The 19,345-nt window shown below is 39.2% G+C and overlaps 1 protein-coding gene across 1 annotated transcript in view; it reads right to left on the bottom strand.

Moving 5' to 3' along the window:
* The window catches only part of LOC126251790 (nucleoprotein TPR-like), a 419,454-nt gene that overhangs the window by 254,848 nt on the left and 145,261 nt on the right, over positions 1-19,345 (bottom strand). The window contains exon 12 of the mRNA XM_049952417.1: positions 12,225-12,497. Coding sequence (XP_049808374.1) covers positions 12,225-12,497 — 273 coding nt within the window. The remainder of the gene's footprint in view (positions 1-12,224; positions 12,498-19,345) is intronic.

The raw sequence follows: 19,345 nt of genomic DNA, 5'->3' as shown, positions 1-19,345 counted from the left end.
CTAAAAAAAGTAGGTCAGTTAAACAACTGACACTGCAAACAGTGCTCCTTGTACAATACACTGAACTTACTGCTGAAGCATTTCACAATCTGTATTAAAATATACTGCGACTTACCAAAAGGGGAAAGCGCTGGTAGATAGACACAATAATAAAACACACAAATACACACACAGAATTTCAAGCTTTCGCAACCAACGGTTGCTTCGTCAGGAAAGAGGGAAGGAGAGGGAAAGGCGAAAGGACGTGGGTTTTAAGGGAGAGGGTAAGGAGTCATTCCAATCCCGGGAGCGGAAAAACTTACCTTAGGGGGGAAAAAAGGACAGGTATACACTCGCACACACACACATATCCATCCACACATATACAGACACAAGTAGACACACACCTTCATGTCTGCTTGTGTCTGTATATGTGTGGATGGATCGATATGTGTGTGTGTGCGAGTGTATACCTGTCTTTTTTCCCCCTAAGGTAAGTCTTTCCGCTCCCGGGATTGGAATGACTCCTTACCCTCTCCCTTAAAACCCATGTCCTTTCGTCTTTCCCTCTCCTTCCCTCTTTCCTGACGAAGCAACCGTTGGTTGTGAAAGCTTGAAATTCTGTGGGTGAATTTGTGTGTTTTTTTTATTGTGCCTATCTACTAGCGCTTTCCCATATGGTAAGTCATGGAATCTTTGTTTTTAATATATTTTTCCCATGTGGAATGTTTCTTTCTATTTTATTTAAAATATACTGCTGAAGACTTGATAAGTTACTAATAGTTATCAGCACATACTTAGAATTTCAATATGGGAAATAACTACATTTCTTAAGTAATGCTTCAGAAAATGAAGAATATTTCCAGCAGCGGGAAGACCGCTGGTTGGAGCCAAACATGTGGCTTCAATTAATTGTTAATCACATAGTTTGACATTGTCAATTTGCTTTATAACAGACTATTTAATTATGAATGACACTTATTCTAAAAATGAAATAATCATTGACTTCAGGCCTATCTTTCATCAAATGAATTACATTTACAAGCATATCCTAAGTACTAATCTGGGAAAGAGTCAGAAAACCAGGTTCATTATCTTACTGCAAAGATGTTAATCTGACATTGTGGATGTATGTAAAAGCATCAAACCACACATCCAAATGTTCAAAGTTTGATATCATCACAATACAGTAAGTTTTCTAGTTTCTCATGTGTTTTTGCCAATAAGACTATGTTCCTGTCCCAGGACAGGTTTTAATCAACAGTGAATTTTAAATTGCTCCATAATCAAGTAAGCCACATCAGAAGTCAAAACCTGACAAAGGCTTACCACCTCCAACAGAAGTGTGACTAGTAAGGCATTATAGTATAACAACTTTACAATGAAGGTGCACAAAATAATGCTGCAACACAAGGTTTATAATGCGTCTCATATCAACCAAAAGTCAAACCAAATCTTCAGTAACTTACTTCTGTAACTTTGTACTTTGTACATGCACAATTCACCAGTGTATATGTAAATAATTATGGAGTTGTGATTCTCTGTGACAGGTAGAATGGCCACCAGAGCACATTAGTGTTGTTTGTGTTTAGTGTTGTTACCAAGCTTGGTAGAGTATATAAGTGGTGTAAACAGTATCAGATGTTGAGTGATCATTACGAAGAACTGGGAAGTGCTTCACTCTCATGTGACAACATTATCAGAACCTGGCACAGCTTGAAAGGAGCACCATTGTGAATCTCGATGTGGCCAGTTGATTGAATCATGCAGTATCCATATTTGTGGAGAATTCAGATGTGACAGTGGCCCGATGTTGGACTGCATGAGGAAAAAATGCAGGAAAACTCATTGTCAATGTTGTGGCCGACCATATCTAACCATATGGGAGGATCACCACTTTGTGCACCAAGCACCTTCACATCTGCCCCTGCCATCTGATAACAAGTAATGGGTGCTCTGCAACATTCTGTGTCATCCCACACTCCTGGTCAGAGACAGCAGAAGCTGGAATAGGGAATTACTATGCCACATGAAGGTTGCCATTAACTCCTCAACACAAAAAGTTGCATTTAGAGTGACGTCATGACCGTGAAGCATTGTGTTCAGTGATTAAGAGCAGTTTTACACTACCCAGGATGAGAATCTTCAGAGAGTATGTTGGTGACAAATGGAGAGGTCTCCTTCTTCCAATGTTTTACAGAGGTACAGAGGTATTACATTTGGCATTATGATTTGGCGAGCCATTGGATAATTCTTCAGGTCATAGCTGGTAGTGATTCAGAGAACTCTGACATCACAACAGCATGTCACGAACATCTTGCGTACTCATGTGCTACCCCTCATGTGACAGTATCCTGTTGCCATTTTTCAAAAGGACATCACTCATTCACATATCACAAGTGTCTCTATGAACTGCCCGGGATATGTGGATGTCCTGTGGCCACCAAGACCTTCAGATTTATCAATGACAGAAAACGTTTGGGACAAGCTCTGATGTCATCTCTGTCATGGCATTAGTATACGGGATTTCCAGAACCAGTTACAACAGTTGTGGGCAAGCTCAAGCGAGAATACAATGGCCTTATGACACCCTTCCCAACCAAATTGTTGGATCCATACATGCCAAGAGGGAAGTCATACTGGTAAGTGGGCTTATACACTATGTTCTTTGTAAGTGTGACTTGATTTTACACTCACTGAAATAACAGCACATAATCTCTCTACCGATGAGGTTTCATTTCCCTTTCCTTATGAGTGCTTCACCTTTTTTTTTTTTTTTTGTCAGGCAGTGTATTTTCATAGGACTGGTAATAGTGGTACACATTTCCAACACTGCATTAGCAATTTCTCTTACTAAAAGTTGATAGCACAGCTGAATAGTGTGAACATTTAACTATCTTTATGAACATTAAGCACCTCATAAGAAGTCACAGAGGTATCCCTAAAATATTCAATCTCTTGTGAAGTTTCACCAGACCAGTTTCTAGTATTCATGTGATCTTCAAATGACAAATATTCTATTCTGCTAATAACAACAGTTCAGTATATTGTGGCTTGCTTTACTTTAATGGGGCTTCCATTATTGTAAAGCTATCATCAGTGGTTTTATTTTATGCTCAATGGTATAATATTACACATTACTTGTATTTGATTTGGATAACATTACAGCCTTTCACAGTTTTCCTTTCTCTCAGTTGTTATCACATAAATCAGCACCATCAAGGAATTCAGTGACTTAGGGGAATGTAAGCCGCATTGCAGCAGCGGCTGTATAACATACATTAAGCAACTCTTATTGGTAAGGGAGTTCAGCTAAACAACTCATATGAGTTGTTTGTAAATGCTCTTAGCAGCATTCATAACACAAAGCATAGTCTGTAGGAAAAGCAATATTCTAAATTGCTCTGGTTAGCTGCATTCACAAAATGCTGCTAACCATTACCGTATAGTAGACGACATTTTTGAAAATTAGAATATGAATGTTATTTTTAGTGTCAGGTTGCTCACCTAAATATATAACGACTGCAGCTCTGACTATTAGCATATTTTCTGGCTTTCTCTCTCTCTCTCTCTCTCTCTCTCTCTCTCTCTCTCTCTCTCTCTCTCTCACACACACATTTTAGAGTTTAAAAATATAGCTTCATTACTGAACTCATGCAGTGTCACAAAATCTACAACAGGAGCAACACTTATGAAGACAATAAGGACAAGATAATAAATTTCAGCTCTTTGGAAGTAAAGTCGCCTTTCTTTGATTGACCGTTGTCACCGTCATCTTTCGTGTTAGGGTCGGAGAAAATATCGAAGGTAGAGCAAAATGTGAAACCACATATGTTGTTCACCAACCACTCGGAGTCACGGACAATGGCGGCTAAGCTCAGGTTTTTTTTTTCTGCAGACCTATGTCATCCAATCTCCGACAGCCAATGAGCGTTCAGTAGTGTTCTGAACACTCTGCTATGAATGTTGTAGCCAATGAAGCATTAAATACGATCACAGCAAGTTATTCAGTGAATTTTTATTCCATCTGCTGTGGGTTATCATCGCTGTCGGTGATGGTAAGTGATAAAATTCTACATATGCAAGCGAGTGGGCTAATTTTTAGGAGACATGCTTTCATCATGCACAAAGCATATGTAGGAATGTACTACAACTGTTGTTTGGAACCGGCAACACTGCAAATCCTGTCCATGACTTGATCTACATGAACTGCCATTGTTAGTGAATCAAATCATCGTCTTTCCTCATTTTAGGTTTTTACCCCTTCCTCTCTTTTCTGTTTTCCTTCTAAGTTTTTAATCGCACTGTTCATTTCACTTCTAGTTTCTCTTCCTCTTAATCCATCCTTGCTTCCCCCTTTTATCTCAGGGCTGAAGTTGCCACAGTCCTTGCCAATGTAACATATTTGACTTCTTACTCTCTCTAGAGCCTCCCAATCATCTTTGTCTCCCTATCTTTTCACAGTGGGTGGCCGCTTCTCAATTTGTGATCTGAGTGACTGCCTTTTCTTCTCAAACCTCCTCCCTGTGGAAAGAACTGGCAGTTCCAAAAGTTAGGAATAGTTTACTTTAGTTTTAAATGTTTGATGGCCATACAGGAATTTCACTTCCTAAAAGGTAAGGATTGGCCAACCATTCTGGCTCGTTGTGATCCTACAGCCGCCCCCCCCCCGCCCCCCCCTTCCAAAGTGAATTCTGAATTCTCATTTTGTAACACTCAATAATACAAAGCATGTTGAGAAAGTAAGTTTGCTGTGGTCGTAACAGGTTGTGGTCCAAATAAGACATGTCAATCATCTAACCACCTAAAGCCTGGTTTACAATTGAGTGAATGGAAGCGAACACGTGCGAATGAGCATTTGCAGAAAATTCACTACCACTCGCTTGTATATGAGTAGAATCGTTTATACTATAGGGAATAGAAGAGAACATGAGGTAGTGAACATTGCCCAGGAATGCTGTGTTATTAGTTTTTAGTTTTTGGAGCTAAATATTAGGCATACAGGATACTTTGCTATTCAGTGATGATTATTTCGCATGGCGAGCACACTGCTCTTGACAGAGTATGCAAAATGACGCAGGGAAGGAGAATTTAAGTGTCTCTCAATTTGTATGGAAGCATGACATGCATGGAGATCATGCACTTTATACAGAATTGCATCTCCATCTCTCCTTCGCACTGGTCCAAAATGTTCCTTGAATGTCGGCTGCCATTTTTCCCTGGCTTCTCATTGCCATTTAGGCAAAATTTATAAACAAAACACTAATTACTGATATTGAGCATCATCTCAACAGTATGCAGCTAGCGCATAGTGTATAAGGTTTAATGGTCATATTTTCCCCCCCCCCCCTTCAAAAAAAAGTAAAATAAAGAAAAAAAATAAAATAAAAAAATGGTCTAGTGGCAAAGCACATGCTTCGTGATTGAGAGATCAAATTGGATCAAATCCCGTTCAGACCATAACTATTTCACTACGATTTTTAACCTACCCCCATGAACCATGGACCTTGCTGTTGGTGGGGAGGCTTGCGTGCCTCAGCGATTCAGATGGCCGTACCGTAGGTGCAACCACAACGGAGAGGTACCTGTTGAGAGGCCAGACAAACGTGTGGTTCCTGAAGAGCGGCAGCAGCCTTTTCAGTAGTTGCAGGGGCAACAGTCTGGATGATTGACTGATCTGGCCTTGTAACACTAACCAAAACCATCTTGCTGTGCTGGTACTGCGAACGGCTGAAAGCAAGGGAAAACTACAGCCGTAATTTTTCCCAAGGGCATGCAGCTTTACTGTATGGTTAAATGATGATGACGTCCTCTTGGGTAAAATAATCTGGAGGTAAAATAGTCCCCCATTCGGATCTCCGGGTGGGGACTACTCAGGAGGACATCATTATCAGGAGAAACAAAACTGGCGTTCTACGGATCGGAGCATGGAATGTCAGATCCCTTAATCGGGTAGGTTAGAAAATTTAAAAATGGAAATGGATAGGTTAAAGTTAGATATAGTGGGAATTACTGAAGTTCAGTGGCAGCAGGAGCAAGACTTTTGGTCAGGTGAATACAGGGTTATAAATACAAAATCAAATAGGGGCAATGCAGGAGTGGGTTTAATAATGAATAAAAAATAGGAGTGCAGGTAAGCTACTATAAACAGCATAGTGAATGCATTATTGTGGCCAAGATAGACACGAAGCCCATGCCTACTACAGCAGTACACGTTTATATGCCAACTGGCTCAGCAGATGATGAAGAAATTGATGAAATGTATGAAGAGATAAAAGAAATTATTCAGGTAGTGAAGGGAGACAAAAATTTAATAGTCATGGGTGACTGGAATTCGAGAGTAGGAAAAGGGAGAGAAGGAAACATAGTGGGTGAATATGGATTGGGGGAGAGAAATGAAAGAGGAAGCCGTCTGGTAGAATTTTGCACAGAGCATAACTTAATCACAGCTAACACTTGGTTCAAGAATCATAAAAGAAGGTTGTATACAAGGAAGAATCCTGGAGATACTGACAGGTTTCAGATAGATTACATAATGGTAAGACAGAGATTTAGGAACCAGGTTTTAAATTGAAAGACATTTCCAGGGGCAGATGTGGACTCTGACCACAATCTATTGGTTATGAACTGTAGATTAAAACTGAAGAAACTGCAAAAAGGTGGGAATTTAAGGAGATGGGAGGGCATAAGGGAACAACTGACAGGAATGTGGGAAAGAAATACAGTAGAGGAAGAATGGGTGGCTCTGAGGGATGAAGTAGTGAAGGCAGCAGATGATCAAGTAGGTAAAAAGACAAGGGCTAGTAGAAATCCTTGGGTAATAGAAGGAATATTGAATTTAATTGATGAAAGGAGAAAATATAAAAATGCAGTAAATGAAGCAGGCAAAAAGGAATACAAACGTCTCAAAAATGAGATTGACAGGAAGTGCAAAATGGCTAAGCAGGGATGGCTAGAGGACAAATGTAAGGATGTAGAGGCTTATCTCACTAGGGGTAAGATAGACACTGCCTACAGGAAAATTAAAGAGACCTTTGGAGAAAAGAGAACCACTTGTATGAATATCAAGAGCTCAGATGGAAACCCAGTTCTAAGGAAAGAAGGGAAAGCAGAAAGGTGGAAGGAGTATATAGAGGGTCTATACAAGGGCGATGTACTTGAGGAAAATATTATGGAAATTGAAGAAGATGTAGACGAAGATGAAATGGGAGATACGATAACTGCATGAAGAGTTTGACAGAGCACTGAAAGACCTAAGTCGAAACAAGGCCCCAGGAGTAGACAACATTCCATTGGAACTACTGACAGCCTTGGGAGAGCCAGTCCTGACAAAACTCTACCATCTCGTGAGCAAGATGTATGAGACAGGCGAAATACCCTCAGACTTCAAGAAGGATATAATAATTCCAATCCCAAGGAAAGCTGGTGTTGGCAGATGTGAAAATTACCGTTCGTTTAATAAGTCATTACTGCAAAATACTAATGCGAATTCTTTACAGACGAATGGAAATACTGGTAGAAGCCGACCTCGGGGATGATCAGTTTGGATTCCACAGAAATTTTGGAACACGTGAGGCAATATTGACCCTACGACTTATCTTAGAAGCTAGATTAAGGAAAGGCAAACCTATGTTTCTAGCATTTGTAGACTTAGAGAAAGCTTTTGACAATGTTGACTGGAATACTCTCTTTCTAATTCTGAAGGTGGCAGGGGTAAAATACAGGGAGCGAAAGGCTATTTACAATTTGTACAGAAACCAGATGGCAGTTACAAGAGTCGAGGGGCACGAAAGGGAAGCAGTGGTTGGGAAGGGAGTGAGACAGGGTTGTAGCCTCTCCCCGATGTTATTCAATCTGTATATTAAGCAAGCAGTAAAGGAAACAAAAGAAAAATTCGGAGTAGGTATTAAAATCCATGGAGAAGAAATAAAAACTTTGAGGTTCGCCGATGACATTGTAATTCTGTCAGAGACAGTACAGGACTTGGAAGAGCAGTTGAACGGAATGGATAATGTCTTGAAAGGAGGATATAAGATGAACATCAACAGAAGCAAAACGAGGATTATGGAATGTAGTCGAATTAATTCGGGTGATGCTGAGGGAATTAGATTAGGAAATGAGACACTTAAAGAAGTAAAGGGGTTTTGCTATTTGGGGAGCAAAATAACTGATGATGGTCGAAGTAGACAAGATATAAAATGTAGACTGGCAATAGCAAGGAAAGCGTTTCTGAAGAAGAGAAATTTGTTAACGTAGAGTATAGATTTAAGTGTCAGGAAGTCGTTTCTGAAAGTATTTGTATGGAGTGTAGCCATGTATGGAAGTGAAACATGGACGATAAATAGTTTGGACAAGAAGAGAATAGAAGCTTTCGAAATGTGGTGCTACAGAAGAATGATGAAGATTAGATGGTTAGATCACATAACTAATGAGGAGGTATTGAATAGAATTGGGGAGAAGTGAAATTTGTGGCACAACTTGACTAGTAGAAGGGATCGGTTGGTAGGACATGTTCTGAGGCATCAAGGGATCACAAATGTAGCATTGGAGGGCAGCGTGGAGGGTAAAAATCATAGAGGAAGACCAAGAGATGAATACACTAAGCAGATCCAGAAGGATGTAGGTTGCAGTAAGTACTGGAAGATGAAGAAGCTTGCACAGTATAGAGTAGCATGGAGAGCTGCATCAAACCAGTCTCAGGACTCAAGACGACGACGACAACAACAACAACATGATTTTTAACCGAGTATTCACTTCTCACAGATTTTGGAGTGGCCATGAAAAACATGTGATTCGGATTCCACATTAAACTGCAGGTCTCCATTTTTCTATTAAGTGACTGGGGAATGTTAGGGACACGTAAGCAGCTGCAGTGGCGTCCAGTTGAAAGACCTGCAAGAGGCTACTGGGTACACCAGATAGAATTCTCTTTCGCTCATGCTTGTTAGGTTGTTTTCTCCGGAGAAATCCTGGATTAAACTATACAAACGTTTTCTTTGAATAACTTCAAATCAACAGTTCAATTCTTGCACATTTAATTCTGATAAAAGTGGCGAGCAGAGAAAATAAAATCATGGCAGTGTTTGATGTCACATACGTCTTCCATCAACAAGGACTAGTAATTTATTGAAATGAAATGTCTCTTGCAGTACTACATTTTACAACAATTCTTGTAGGCCATTCCTTATAATAATGCTTGAGTGCTGTAAATCTGACTATCAGTGAAACAGTCCTTTGTTTATTCCCTGTAGTTGCCACAAAAATGTGAAGTGTCTACTGAAAGACAAAAACAAACATTTTCTTGCACCAGGCACACAGAACAAAGGAAAAATTGCAGTCAGGCACTTTGCAGTAACCACCATTTTTATTTAGACAGACATGGGATGGAGTCAAAAATGGTCCCAGCCATTGTTCTGCTTACTGAACTGTATACCAGGCATACTTCAAATTCGTACAACGTGGCAAAAGATACTGGTCATACACAAATGACTGGAGCTTAAGAATACTGTTCCACTGATAAACCTGAAATGAGAGAGAGGTGTCGGAAATTATGTTGTCTGATTATTTCCTGAAAAATGCTTTACACTATTGAAAAAATTCTAGTAGTTCCAGGGGGAATCCACATTAATCTGTAGATTTTTCGTCATCCTCCACAAAAACAGAGGCATCATTACAGCCAGACCATGAATCTAACAAAAGCAATGAATTAGTTTCTGCAGCTGGTAGGAATACATTTCAAACGAAATGTTGAAAATTATTCTTTCCCATTTTTCCAGATTTTGGTACATCAATTACAACATTTTTCCAACTAAACAATCCATTTTTTTTAATTTTTGGTCCTAATTTGCCTTGTGATTCTTGACGGCAGATATAAAGCTGTGAAAACAGTAAAGCACTCATACTTATCACTGTAGTGTGCACACAGTCCTTTCAAGAAACCTGACTGATCAGCATTATGAACAGCAGCTGCGGGGATAACAGCAAGTTTAGTCTTATTTACATCAGCTATGAATTTCTCTATAGCACTATCACTGTCAGCTGCTCTACACGTTTACGTCACGTAAAATTGGTAATTTTGCGACTTCACATTCTGTACAATTTCTTGAACCTGCATAACCAGGTCACCAAAGCCTGGAAATTATCAACATTCATGTCAGATGCAATTCAAAGGGTCCAGCCTCATAGATCTCCATCGGCAATGGTGCGTAGCCTCTCACGAGCAGTTCTAAATCTTTCGAACAGTTTTTCATCCAGATGGTTCTGGTTTCCATTTGGAGCATATTTTTCACTTCATAAAATTCATTCTGCTATTTGTACAGTTCATGCTCTGATTTTACGAAACGAAAATGCCTTTGCATACTGCGTAACTTCAAGCATTCTTTCCCTCCTTTGTTTAACAAACATTTCACTGCCTTTTCTTTGCCGCTGAAAGCTATTGCAGTACATATCCTTTTTTAGACTTTGAAGGTGTTCTTCTTCAGAACAACTATTCATGGAATCATCACAGTTATTTCGTATTTCTTCTAATGTATCCACAATTTCAAACCAGATGTCAATAACATTCGAATGAATGTCAAGGAACTCAACTAACGAATGACACATATGTACGTCCTCAAGAGAAGTACGTGATTTTGGCTGGAAACCACATTCTTCATATTTCATCGTTACTAAATTGAGAACATTAATTCAATTCCACATTACCATGAAATTGGAAGAAAAGAAAAGCACAACTGGCAGGCATATCTTACAAAAGCACAGTAAATATTAATTCAGCTTACTTCCCAATAATGCAAAAAGCAACTGATAATTTGTATTAGATGTTACCTGAGTGGTTAATTCAAGAGAATAGTAACTGTGTACTGTAGTGTCAGAGAAACTACGAGTATCAATGAATGGTAACCTGAAACATCCTTTACAAGTTACAATCAGGTTGTATAGTGTTTCCTGTTTACAAAGGTACCACCGACCTCGGCTGTGTGTGAGCCTAGTTGCGCATGTCAGTTGCTGCAGCACCAGCAGTGGTGTACATTTCTACCGCTGCCTGGTGCACTACAAATTTGGCAATTTTCAGCTTCTTCTTCTTCTTCTTCTTTAAATGCTCACAGTGCCTCTTAGCACCTAAAATTTTGCCCATGCATTTTTTCGCTGTCTCCTTCCTGTGTAAAATATTTCAGGGTACATTTCGACGTGTCTTATTATTGGACCACTCCCTTGTTAGTGGTAGAGGTGGCGCCCCTGATCAGAATGAGCATCACATGAGCAAGGCAGAATGTAACTAATGTTGCACTGTCCAGTTGCAGGAAAAATGTTGGTAAGAAATCCCACCATGTGCAAGCCACATGCTGTGATCCGCTTCTTATTTTGAATGACACCTACCAAATTTTTTTCAGGTATCAGAACAGTTTACGGCAAACGGGCTATGAACAGAATAAGTGTGTTCAAGCAGTGTAGTGAGTTTAGTGGAAAGCTTGTGTAAAAAAGAGAGAGAGAGAGAGAGAGAGAGAGAGAGAGAGAGAGAGAGAGAAGAAAGAAAGAAATTGAGGAAACCGTTTGTGAAGACCACCGACTGATATCGGATGAAATTTCTGTGATGTTCTCACAACTTTCCATATCTCTCTTATACAAGGCACTCACAAAAACACTGGGATACCAGAAACTGTGCACATGATGGACCCCAATATAGCTGACACAGGAGCACAAGAAAAATCAGGCCAATAGTGTTCACAAGTTTTTTAAGCAGCTTGAATTTGAAGGTTTTCTGAGCTCTACTGTGACTGGAGGTGAAACGTGGTTATTGTAACACACTCGAGACAAAAAGACAGACATCACACCAATACCCCACCTGCCAAAAGTACAAAAATTATTAACAACTTCTTTCCCTCATAATTTGTACTTTAGTTTCTCCACTTATCCTTCTTTCTACACCATGCCTTTATTTCAATCACAAATCTGCAGTTTGTGGATACTAAAGATATGTTTTTTGTTGTTGTGTGTTCCTATTAGTGTCGCTAATTGTTTCCTATGTCAGTCACTGATATTCATGGCATCTCCTGTATGAGGTAAACTGTTAAATTTTTTTATGTTGAAATTATCATAATATGGAAAGGAGGAATCCTGGAAAATATACAAAAGAATAAAGGTGGAGCAGGATGTCAATTTTACCCGAAATTGCAGCAACAGACAAATGAAAATATATTAAAGAAAAGAACTCAATAGCAAAATCAGATATTTTTGAGAAATCTTACCTGCAACTTCAGCTTCAATTCCGCACACTCAGCTACATATTTCTCAAGTGAGGATTGCAGACGTAAACGACCCTCCCCTTCAGACTGGTTAATACTACTTTGTAATTTTTCTAGATGGCTGAATAACAAGTCAGATCTTTGTCGTTCAACAGTTAGCAATTCCTGTTGGGCTGCAGAGCGAATCTGCACGTTCCGCAGTATTTCATTATCGCGCTGCAGATTCCTTATTTGTAGGTCAGCATGCTCAAGACGACGTTGCATGTCATCCAGCATCTATAGTAATTCAAATAAAAATAAGAAAGTAGTCAATTTCCAAACTTTGAACGTGAAAAAGGGTATTTTAACTTCACAGAAGTTGTTCAAAGAGTATTATGAAGCTTTAAGCCAGTGAATTTAGATCATGGCAAACATTAAATTTACATAGAGTATATATTTCTGCAAGTGAACACTTATTCTGTAAATTAATTTTTAACATGGGTGGTAGAAGAAAGGGGAATTGAGTAGAGGTTAGAAAATCTAAAAAGTGAACTGGATAGGTTGAAGTTAGATACAGTGGGGATCAATGGAGCTCAGTGGAGGGATAAAGAAATAGTGCAGGAGTAAGTCTAGTAATGATTAAGAAAATAAGTATGAAAGTAAGCTGCTATGAGCAGAATAGTGCACTGTCATAGCCAAGAGAGGCAAAATGCCAACAATCACCACAGTAATACAAATTTGTATGCCAAATATCTCTGCACTTGAAGAAGAGAGTGAAAGAATGTATGATGAGATAAAATAAATTACTCAAATTAGTTAAGGGAGAGGAAAATTTAACTTTGACGGGCGACCAGAATTCAATTGTAGGAAGAGAAGGAAACATGGTAGGAGGATATGGATTGGAAAAAAGGAGTGAAAGAGAAAGCCACCTGGTAGAATTTTACACAAAGCATAATTTAATCACCACTAACTTGTTTAAGAATCACAAAAGACGGTGGTTTATGTGACAGAGACCTGGACACATTGGACTATTGTTTCAGATTGATTACACAACAGTAAGACAGAAATTTTGGAACCATATTTTAGACTGTAACACATTTCGATGGGCAGATGTTGGCTCTGGCTGTAATTTATTGGTTAGAACTGTAGATTAAAACCAAAGAATTTTGCAAAAAGTTAGAAAATTAAGGAGACAGGATCTGAATAAGTTGAAAGAACCAAAGGTTGCTAAGAGTTTCAAAAGGGGCATTAGGCAGCAGCTGACTAGAACAGGGAAAGGAATGCAGTAAAAGTAAAATGGGTAGCTGTGAGAGGTGAAATAGTGAAGGCAGCCGAGAATCAAAAGTGTTAAAAGACAAGGCCTTGGAGAAATCTTTGGATAACATAGGGGATACTGAATTTAACTGACAAAAGTAGAAAATTAAAAGAAGTCAGCAAATGGTGCAGGTAGAGAAAGAGAGAGAGAGAGAGAGAGAGAGAGAGAGAGAGAGAGAGAACTTGATAGGAAGTGCAAAACGACTAAGCAGGACTAGTTAGAGGACAAATGTTAATCTTTAGAAGCATGTACAAGGGGCGTTTGAAAAGTCCATGCAAAGATAAAAACTTCTTATGTGTTTGGGGTAAACCTTTTTTATTTATCGGCATAGTCTCCTTTTAGACTTATGCACTTCGTCCAATGCTGTTCTAATTTGTTGATCCCTTCCGGATAACAGGAATTGTCCAAGTCTGCAAAATAGATATTAGTTGCTGCAATCACCTCCTCATTTGAATAAAATCTTTGTCCCACCAGCTATTTCTTCAAATTGGGTAACAAGTAGTAGTCACAGGGTACAAAGTCTGTAGAATAAGGGGTATGTGAAATGATTTGGAATCCTATTTCCATTAATTTTGCGACCACAACAGTTGAGGTGTGTGCTGGTGCATTGTCGTGATGGAAAAGGACTTTTTTGTGGTCCGATTGCCGGCGTTTTTCTTGCAGCTCTGTTTTCAAATGGTCCAATAACGATGAATAATATGCACCTGTAATAGTCTTATCCTTTTCCATATAGTCAATGAAGATTGTCCCTTGTGAATCCAAAAGGACAGTCGCCATGACCTTTCCGGCTGAAGGAATGGTCTTCGCCTTTTTTTGTGCAGATTCTCCCTTGGTAACGCATTGTTTAGATTGTCCTTTGGTCTCAGGAGTATAGCAATGTATCCACGTTTCATCCACAGTAACAAAACAATGCTTGAAGTCCCATGGATTCTTCCTGAACAGCTGCAAACCATCCTTGCAACATTTCACAAGATTCCGTTTTTGGTCAAGTGTGAACGATCACAGAAACCATCTTGCAGATAGCTTTCTCATGTCCAAATGTTTATGCAAAATATTACGTACCCGTTCATTCGATATGCCCAAAGCACTAGCAATCTTACGCCTTAACTCTTCTTCATCCATCACCATATCGTGGATTTTATCTATGATTTCTGGAGTCTTAACCTCCACAGGGCATCCAGAACGTTCAGTATCACTTGTGCCCATATGGTAACTCTGAAAATTTTGAAACCACTTATAAACTGTTCTAATTGAAGGTGCAGAGTCACTGTGATGTTTATCAAGCTTCTCTTTAATCTCCTGAAGCATTTTGCCTTTCATAAAGTAATGTTTAATCACCACACAAAATTCTTTTCATCCATTTTTTGACAATCACTCGACTTCCTTGATTCACACGAATGCCAAACACAATGAAATATACCAAAATGGCTGAAACTTGGTGTGCGTTCTTTCCAAAGATGCTACTAACTGAACACAACCTCGATACGCACCAGTGGTGCCATCTCTCGGACTCTGCACGCCCCTCGTATATCTAGGGGTAGATAGGTACCACCTCCAGAAAAATCAAAGAAGGCTTTGGAGAAAAGAGAAGCAGCAGTATGACTATCAAGAGCTCCGATGGAAAACTCAGTGCTAAGCAAAGAAGGACTATATGGAGGGGCTAAACAAAGGAAATGAACTTCAAGACAAAGACGTGGAAGAAAGAAAAGACGTGGAAGTAGATAAAGATGACATGGGAAATACGATAGTGTGATAAGTATTTGACAGAGCACTGAAAAACCTAAGCCAAAACAAGCCTCCTGGAGTACACGGAATTCCCCCAGAAATCCTCTGAGATCCTTTGGAGAGCCAGTCATCAATGTTGGCTGGAACACATTCTTTGAAATTCTGAAGGTGGCAGGGGTAAAATAGAGGGAGTAAAATATTTTCACAACATGTAAAAAAAACCCAGACAGCAGTTTTATAAAGAGTCAAAGGACAAGAAAGGAAAGCAATGGTTGAGAAGGGGAGAGGCAGGGTTTTTGCCTATCCACAATGTTATTCATTCTGTACATTGAACAAGTAGTACAGAATGTAAAAGAAAAATTTCGAGAAGGAAAAGTTTACAAATAAAAAATAAAGAACATTGACCTTTCTCAATGACATTGTATTATTTATTTATTTCTTTATTTACATGTCAAGTTTCGCAGGACCAAAATGAGGAGCAAATCTCCAAAGTCATGTAACGTGTCAGTACATAAAATAACAATATAAAAGTAATAACAGATAAAAGTAAAATGTTTATGAACCGGAAAAAAGTCAAGCCATAAGTTTAAGTAAACGGAATCAACAATACACCAATAATCAGCTTCATTTTTCAAGGAACTCCTTGAAGAACAGAAGGAGTGACCCATGAGGAAGCTCTTCAGTTTTGATTTGAAAGCATGTGGATTACTGCTAAGATTTTTGAATCTTTGTGGTAGCTTATTGAAAATGGATGCAGCAGCATACTGCACACCTTTCTGCACAAGAGTTAGGGAAGACCGATCCAAATGGATGTTTGATTTCTGCCAAGTATTAACTGAATGAAAGATGCTTATTCTTGGGAATAAGCTGATATTCTTAACAAGAAATGACAGTGAGGAATATATACAGGGTGGCTATAATTAAAGTTAAGCTTTCAAAAACCTGTAGAAATAACACCACTGGTCAGAATGACATCAATTTGTAGTGCAATATTATCAGAGAAGGGGGGGAAATGTATGGCAGAAGAAAAATAAGTAGTTACAACATGTAGCAATAGATGGCACTTTAATCATCATAATTTAATAGGGGTCACCTATAAATGACAAATGAATCATACAACAATGCTTAAGATGTACGTCTGACGTTAAACAAACAATACTACTCAGTGTGCATGGGTGTACAGGTGTGATCACTGATGATAATTTTAAAACATTGGAGAGCGAAAGGCAGTCAATTCAAGGGAACTTTTGAAATCCTTCAAAAAGGAAGCAAAAGATGTGTTACACTTGTCATCTAAATTAAGAGGGAAATCTCTACATGAAATGAGTGCTGACCTCATCATCAAATAAAGCACATATTTTTAAAATATGTTATACAGAAAGTGATACTCCACAATGTTTATAAATTAGCTGATCAACTTGATGGGGAAGGAAGATGAGTGTATATGTGCAACAGAACCTTCTTACCCCAGGAAGCAACACTTCATATAATCGCTATGGATAGTGATAGTTTTGTGTCGAATGAGGTTGCAGATTTGGCAGTTGTCCCACTGACACATTATCGGTATTCTTTTACTCAACAGAGAGATGATAGCATGTGGGAATGGGCCACTGTATTTCAGTCCTTTCTTTGCATACAATCATGGCTTCTTTGTTGGCTGCATTATTTGCCTTTATGCTGCTACATCCTGGCAACTAGCACAACACTGTCTTTCTTGCCTTTGGTTTTCTATCTCCTTGTGGACACGAGTCTGAGAATATAACAAATATTCTTCTTTAATGAGTTCTCACCAGCCCCAGTCGTTTAATAATTGCACACGTTAATGTCATAATTTGTTAATTGCTCGGGTATTCACAACTTGAAGCCACAATCAGGGAAAACAGTGGAGCAAGTAAGAATATTGCCCAGCTTAGATCCTTTACAATAAATAATGTATAAGCACCGCCCAATGCTACTATAGAAACTAAGTAGTTGGTACAACATTACTGTTGACTGCTGTGGCACCCCAACCTAGAGAGCACTTGGTATTAAACATGCCCTTTGACAAGACCATGCCACAATCCAGTATACAAGCAGGTCAAGGGCCAGCTGAAGCTGGTCAAGGGCCAGCTCAAGCCAGTTGAGATGTGATCTGTGAAGTGCACAGCTAGTGTGCAACCAATTTGGTTCAGGTGCTAGTATCATGGACTCCTTCTGTCATAGGCGGAACTTTGATATGGTGTGGGCTAGACATTGCTTTAGAATACGGATTTAAGTTAGGTTGCACTGTGTCCAAGGCGTATCAAGAACTTTTCCAATGGAGAAACATATTATTGCAGCTAGGTTTTTGATAGCTGAAAAAGTACGCCAGTCTATCAGTTAAGAAGGAATTGCAATCTTAAATGTTTGTACGGGCAGACACACTAATCAGGAATGTTATGGCGTGTCTCACCCTTGACTCTGAATTGAGAAACAACATATTGTGAGAATCAGATTCCTCTCTGAGGAAAGCAATGACTATGAAACTCTCCACTATGCCCAGAGTTTGTTTATGGCGGATGTCTTCCAAGCAGTCACCTCTCCGACATCAGTCACACAGGATCTCACACCACCTCTGGTGGGGCCTTTACCAGCTTTATGAGCTGGACAATTTTGTGAAAACCTCACCAGTTAAGATGTGCCATGTCAGTGGCACTGCTAGGGCCTGGTTTTAAGCAATGCTTCCTTCACAATGTACGCAGCACATGCCTCCAGTGGCATTTAACATGCCACTGGTGCTGCAAAATGGGAGACTTCCAAGATATACGTTGTACCAGTTGTGATGCAGATATTATCATAACCTATGGAAGTGAAAGGAGAAAGAAAGGAGAAAGAAAACTGGCTTTCTACGGATTGGAGCGTGGAATGTCAGATCCCTTAATCGGGCAGGTAGGTTAGAAAATTTAAAAAGGGAAATGGATAGGTTAAAGTTAGATATAGTGGGAATTAGTGAAGTTCGGAGGCAGCGGGAACAAGACTTTTGGTCAGGTGAATACAGGGTTATAAATATAAAATAAAATAGGGTCAATGCAGGAGTAGGTTTAATAATGAATATAAAATAAGAGTGCAGGTAAGCTACTACAAAAAGCATAGTGAACGCATTATTGTGGCCAAGATAGACACGAAGTCCACGCCTACTACAGTAGTACAAGTTTAAATGCCAACTAGCTCTGCAGATGACGAAGAAATTGAAGAAAAGTATGATGAAATAAAAGAAATTATTCAGACAGTGAAGGGAGACGAAAATTTAATAGTCATGGGTGACTGGAATTCGGTAGTAGGAAAAGGGAGAGAAGGAAATGTAGTAGGTGAATGTGGAATGGGATTAAGGAATGAAAGAGGAGGCCGCCTGGTAGAATTTTGCACAGAGCATAACTTAATCATAGCTAACACTTGGTTCAAGAATCATAATAGAAGGTTGTATACATGGAAGAAGCCTGGAGATACTGACAGGTTTCAGATAGATTATATAATGGTAAGAGATTTAGGAACCAGGTTTTAAATTGTAAGACATTTCCACGGGCAGATGTGGACTCTGACCAATATCTATTGGTTATGAACTATAGATTAAAACTGAAGAAACTGCAAAAGGGTGGGAATTTAAGGAGATGGGACCTGGATAAACTGACTAAACCAGAGGTTGTACAGAGTTTCAGAGCATAAAGGAACAATTGACAGGAATGGGTGAAAGAAATACAGTAGAAGAAGAATGGGTAGCTCTGAAGGATGAAGTAGTGAAGGCAGCAGAGGATCAAGTAGGTACAAAGACGAAGGTAAGTAGAAATCCTTGGGTAACAGAAGAAATGTTGGATTTAATTGATGAAAGGAGAAAATATAAAAATGCAGTAAATGAAGCAGGCAAAAAGGAATACAAACGTCTCAAAAATGAGATTGACAGGAAGTGCAAAATGGCTAAGCAGGGATGGCTAGAGGACAAATGTAAGGATGTAGAGGCTTATCTCACTAGGGGTAAGATAGACACTGCCTACAGGAAAATTAAAGAGACCTTTGGAGAAAAGAGAACCACTTGTATGAATATCAAGAGCTCAGATGGAAACCCAGTTCTAAGGAAAGAAGGGAAAGCAGA

The sequence above is a fragment of the Schistocerca nitens genome, chromosome 4, assembly GCF_023898315.1.
Source record: "Schistocerca nitens isolate TAMUIC-IGC-003100 chromosome 4, iqSchNite1.1, whole genome shotgun sequence".
NCBI classification, from domain to species: domain Eukaryota; kingdom Metazoa; phylum Arthropoda; class Insecta; order Orthoptera; family Acrididae; genus Schistocerca; species Schistocerca nitens.
Note: the sequence above shows the minus strand (reverse complement) of the source record. Positions and strands in the feature narration are given on the sequence as shown.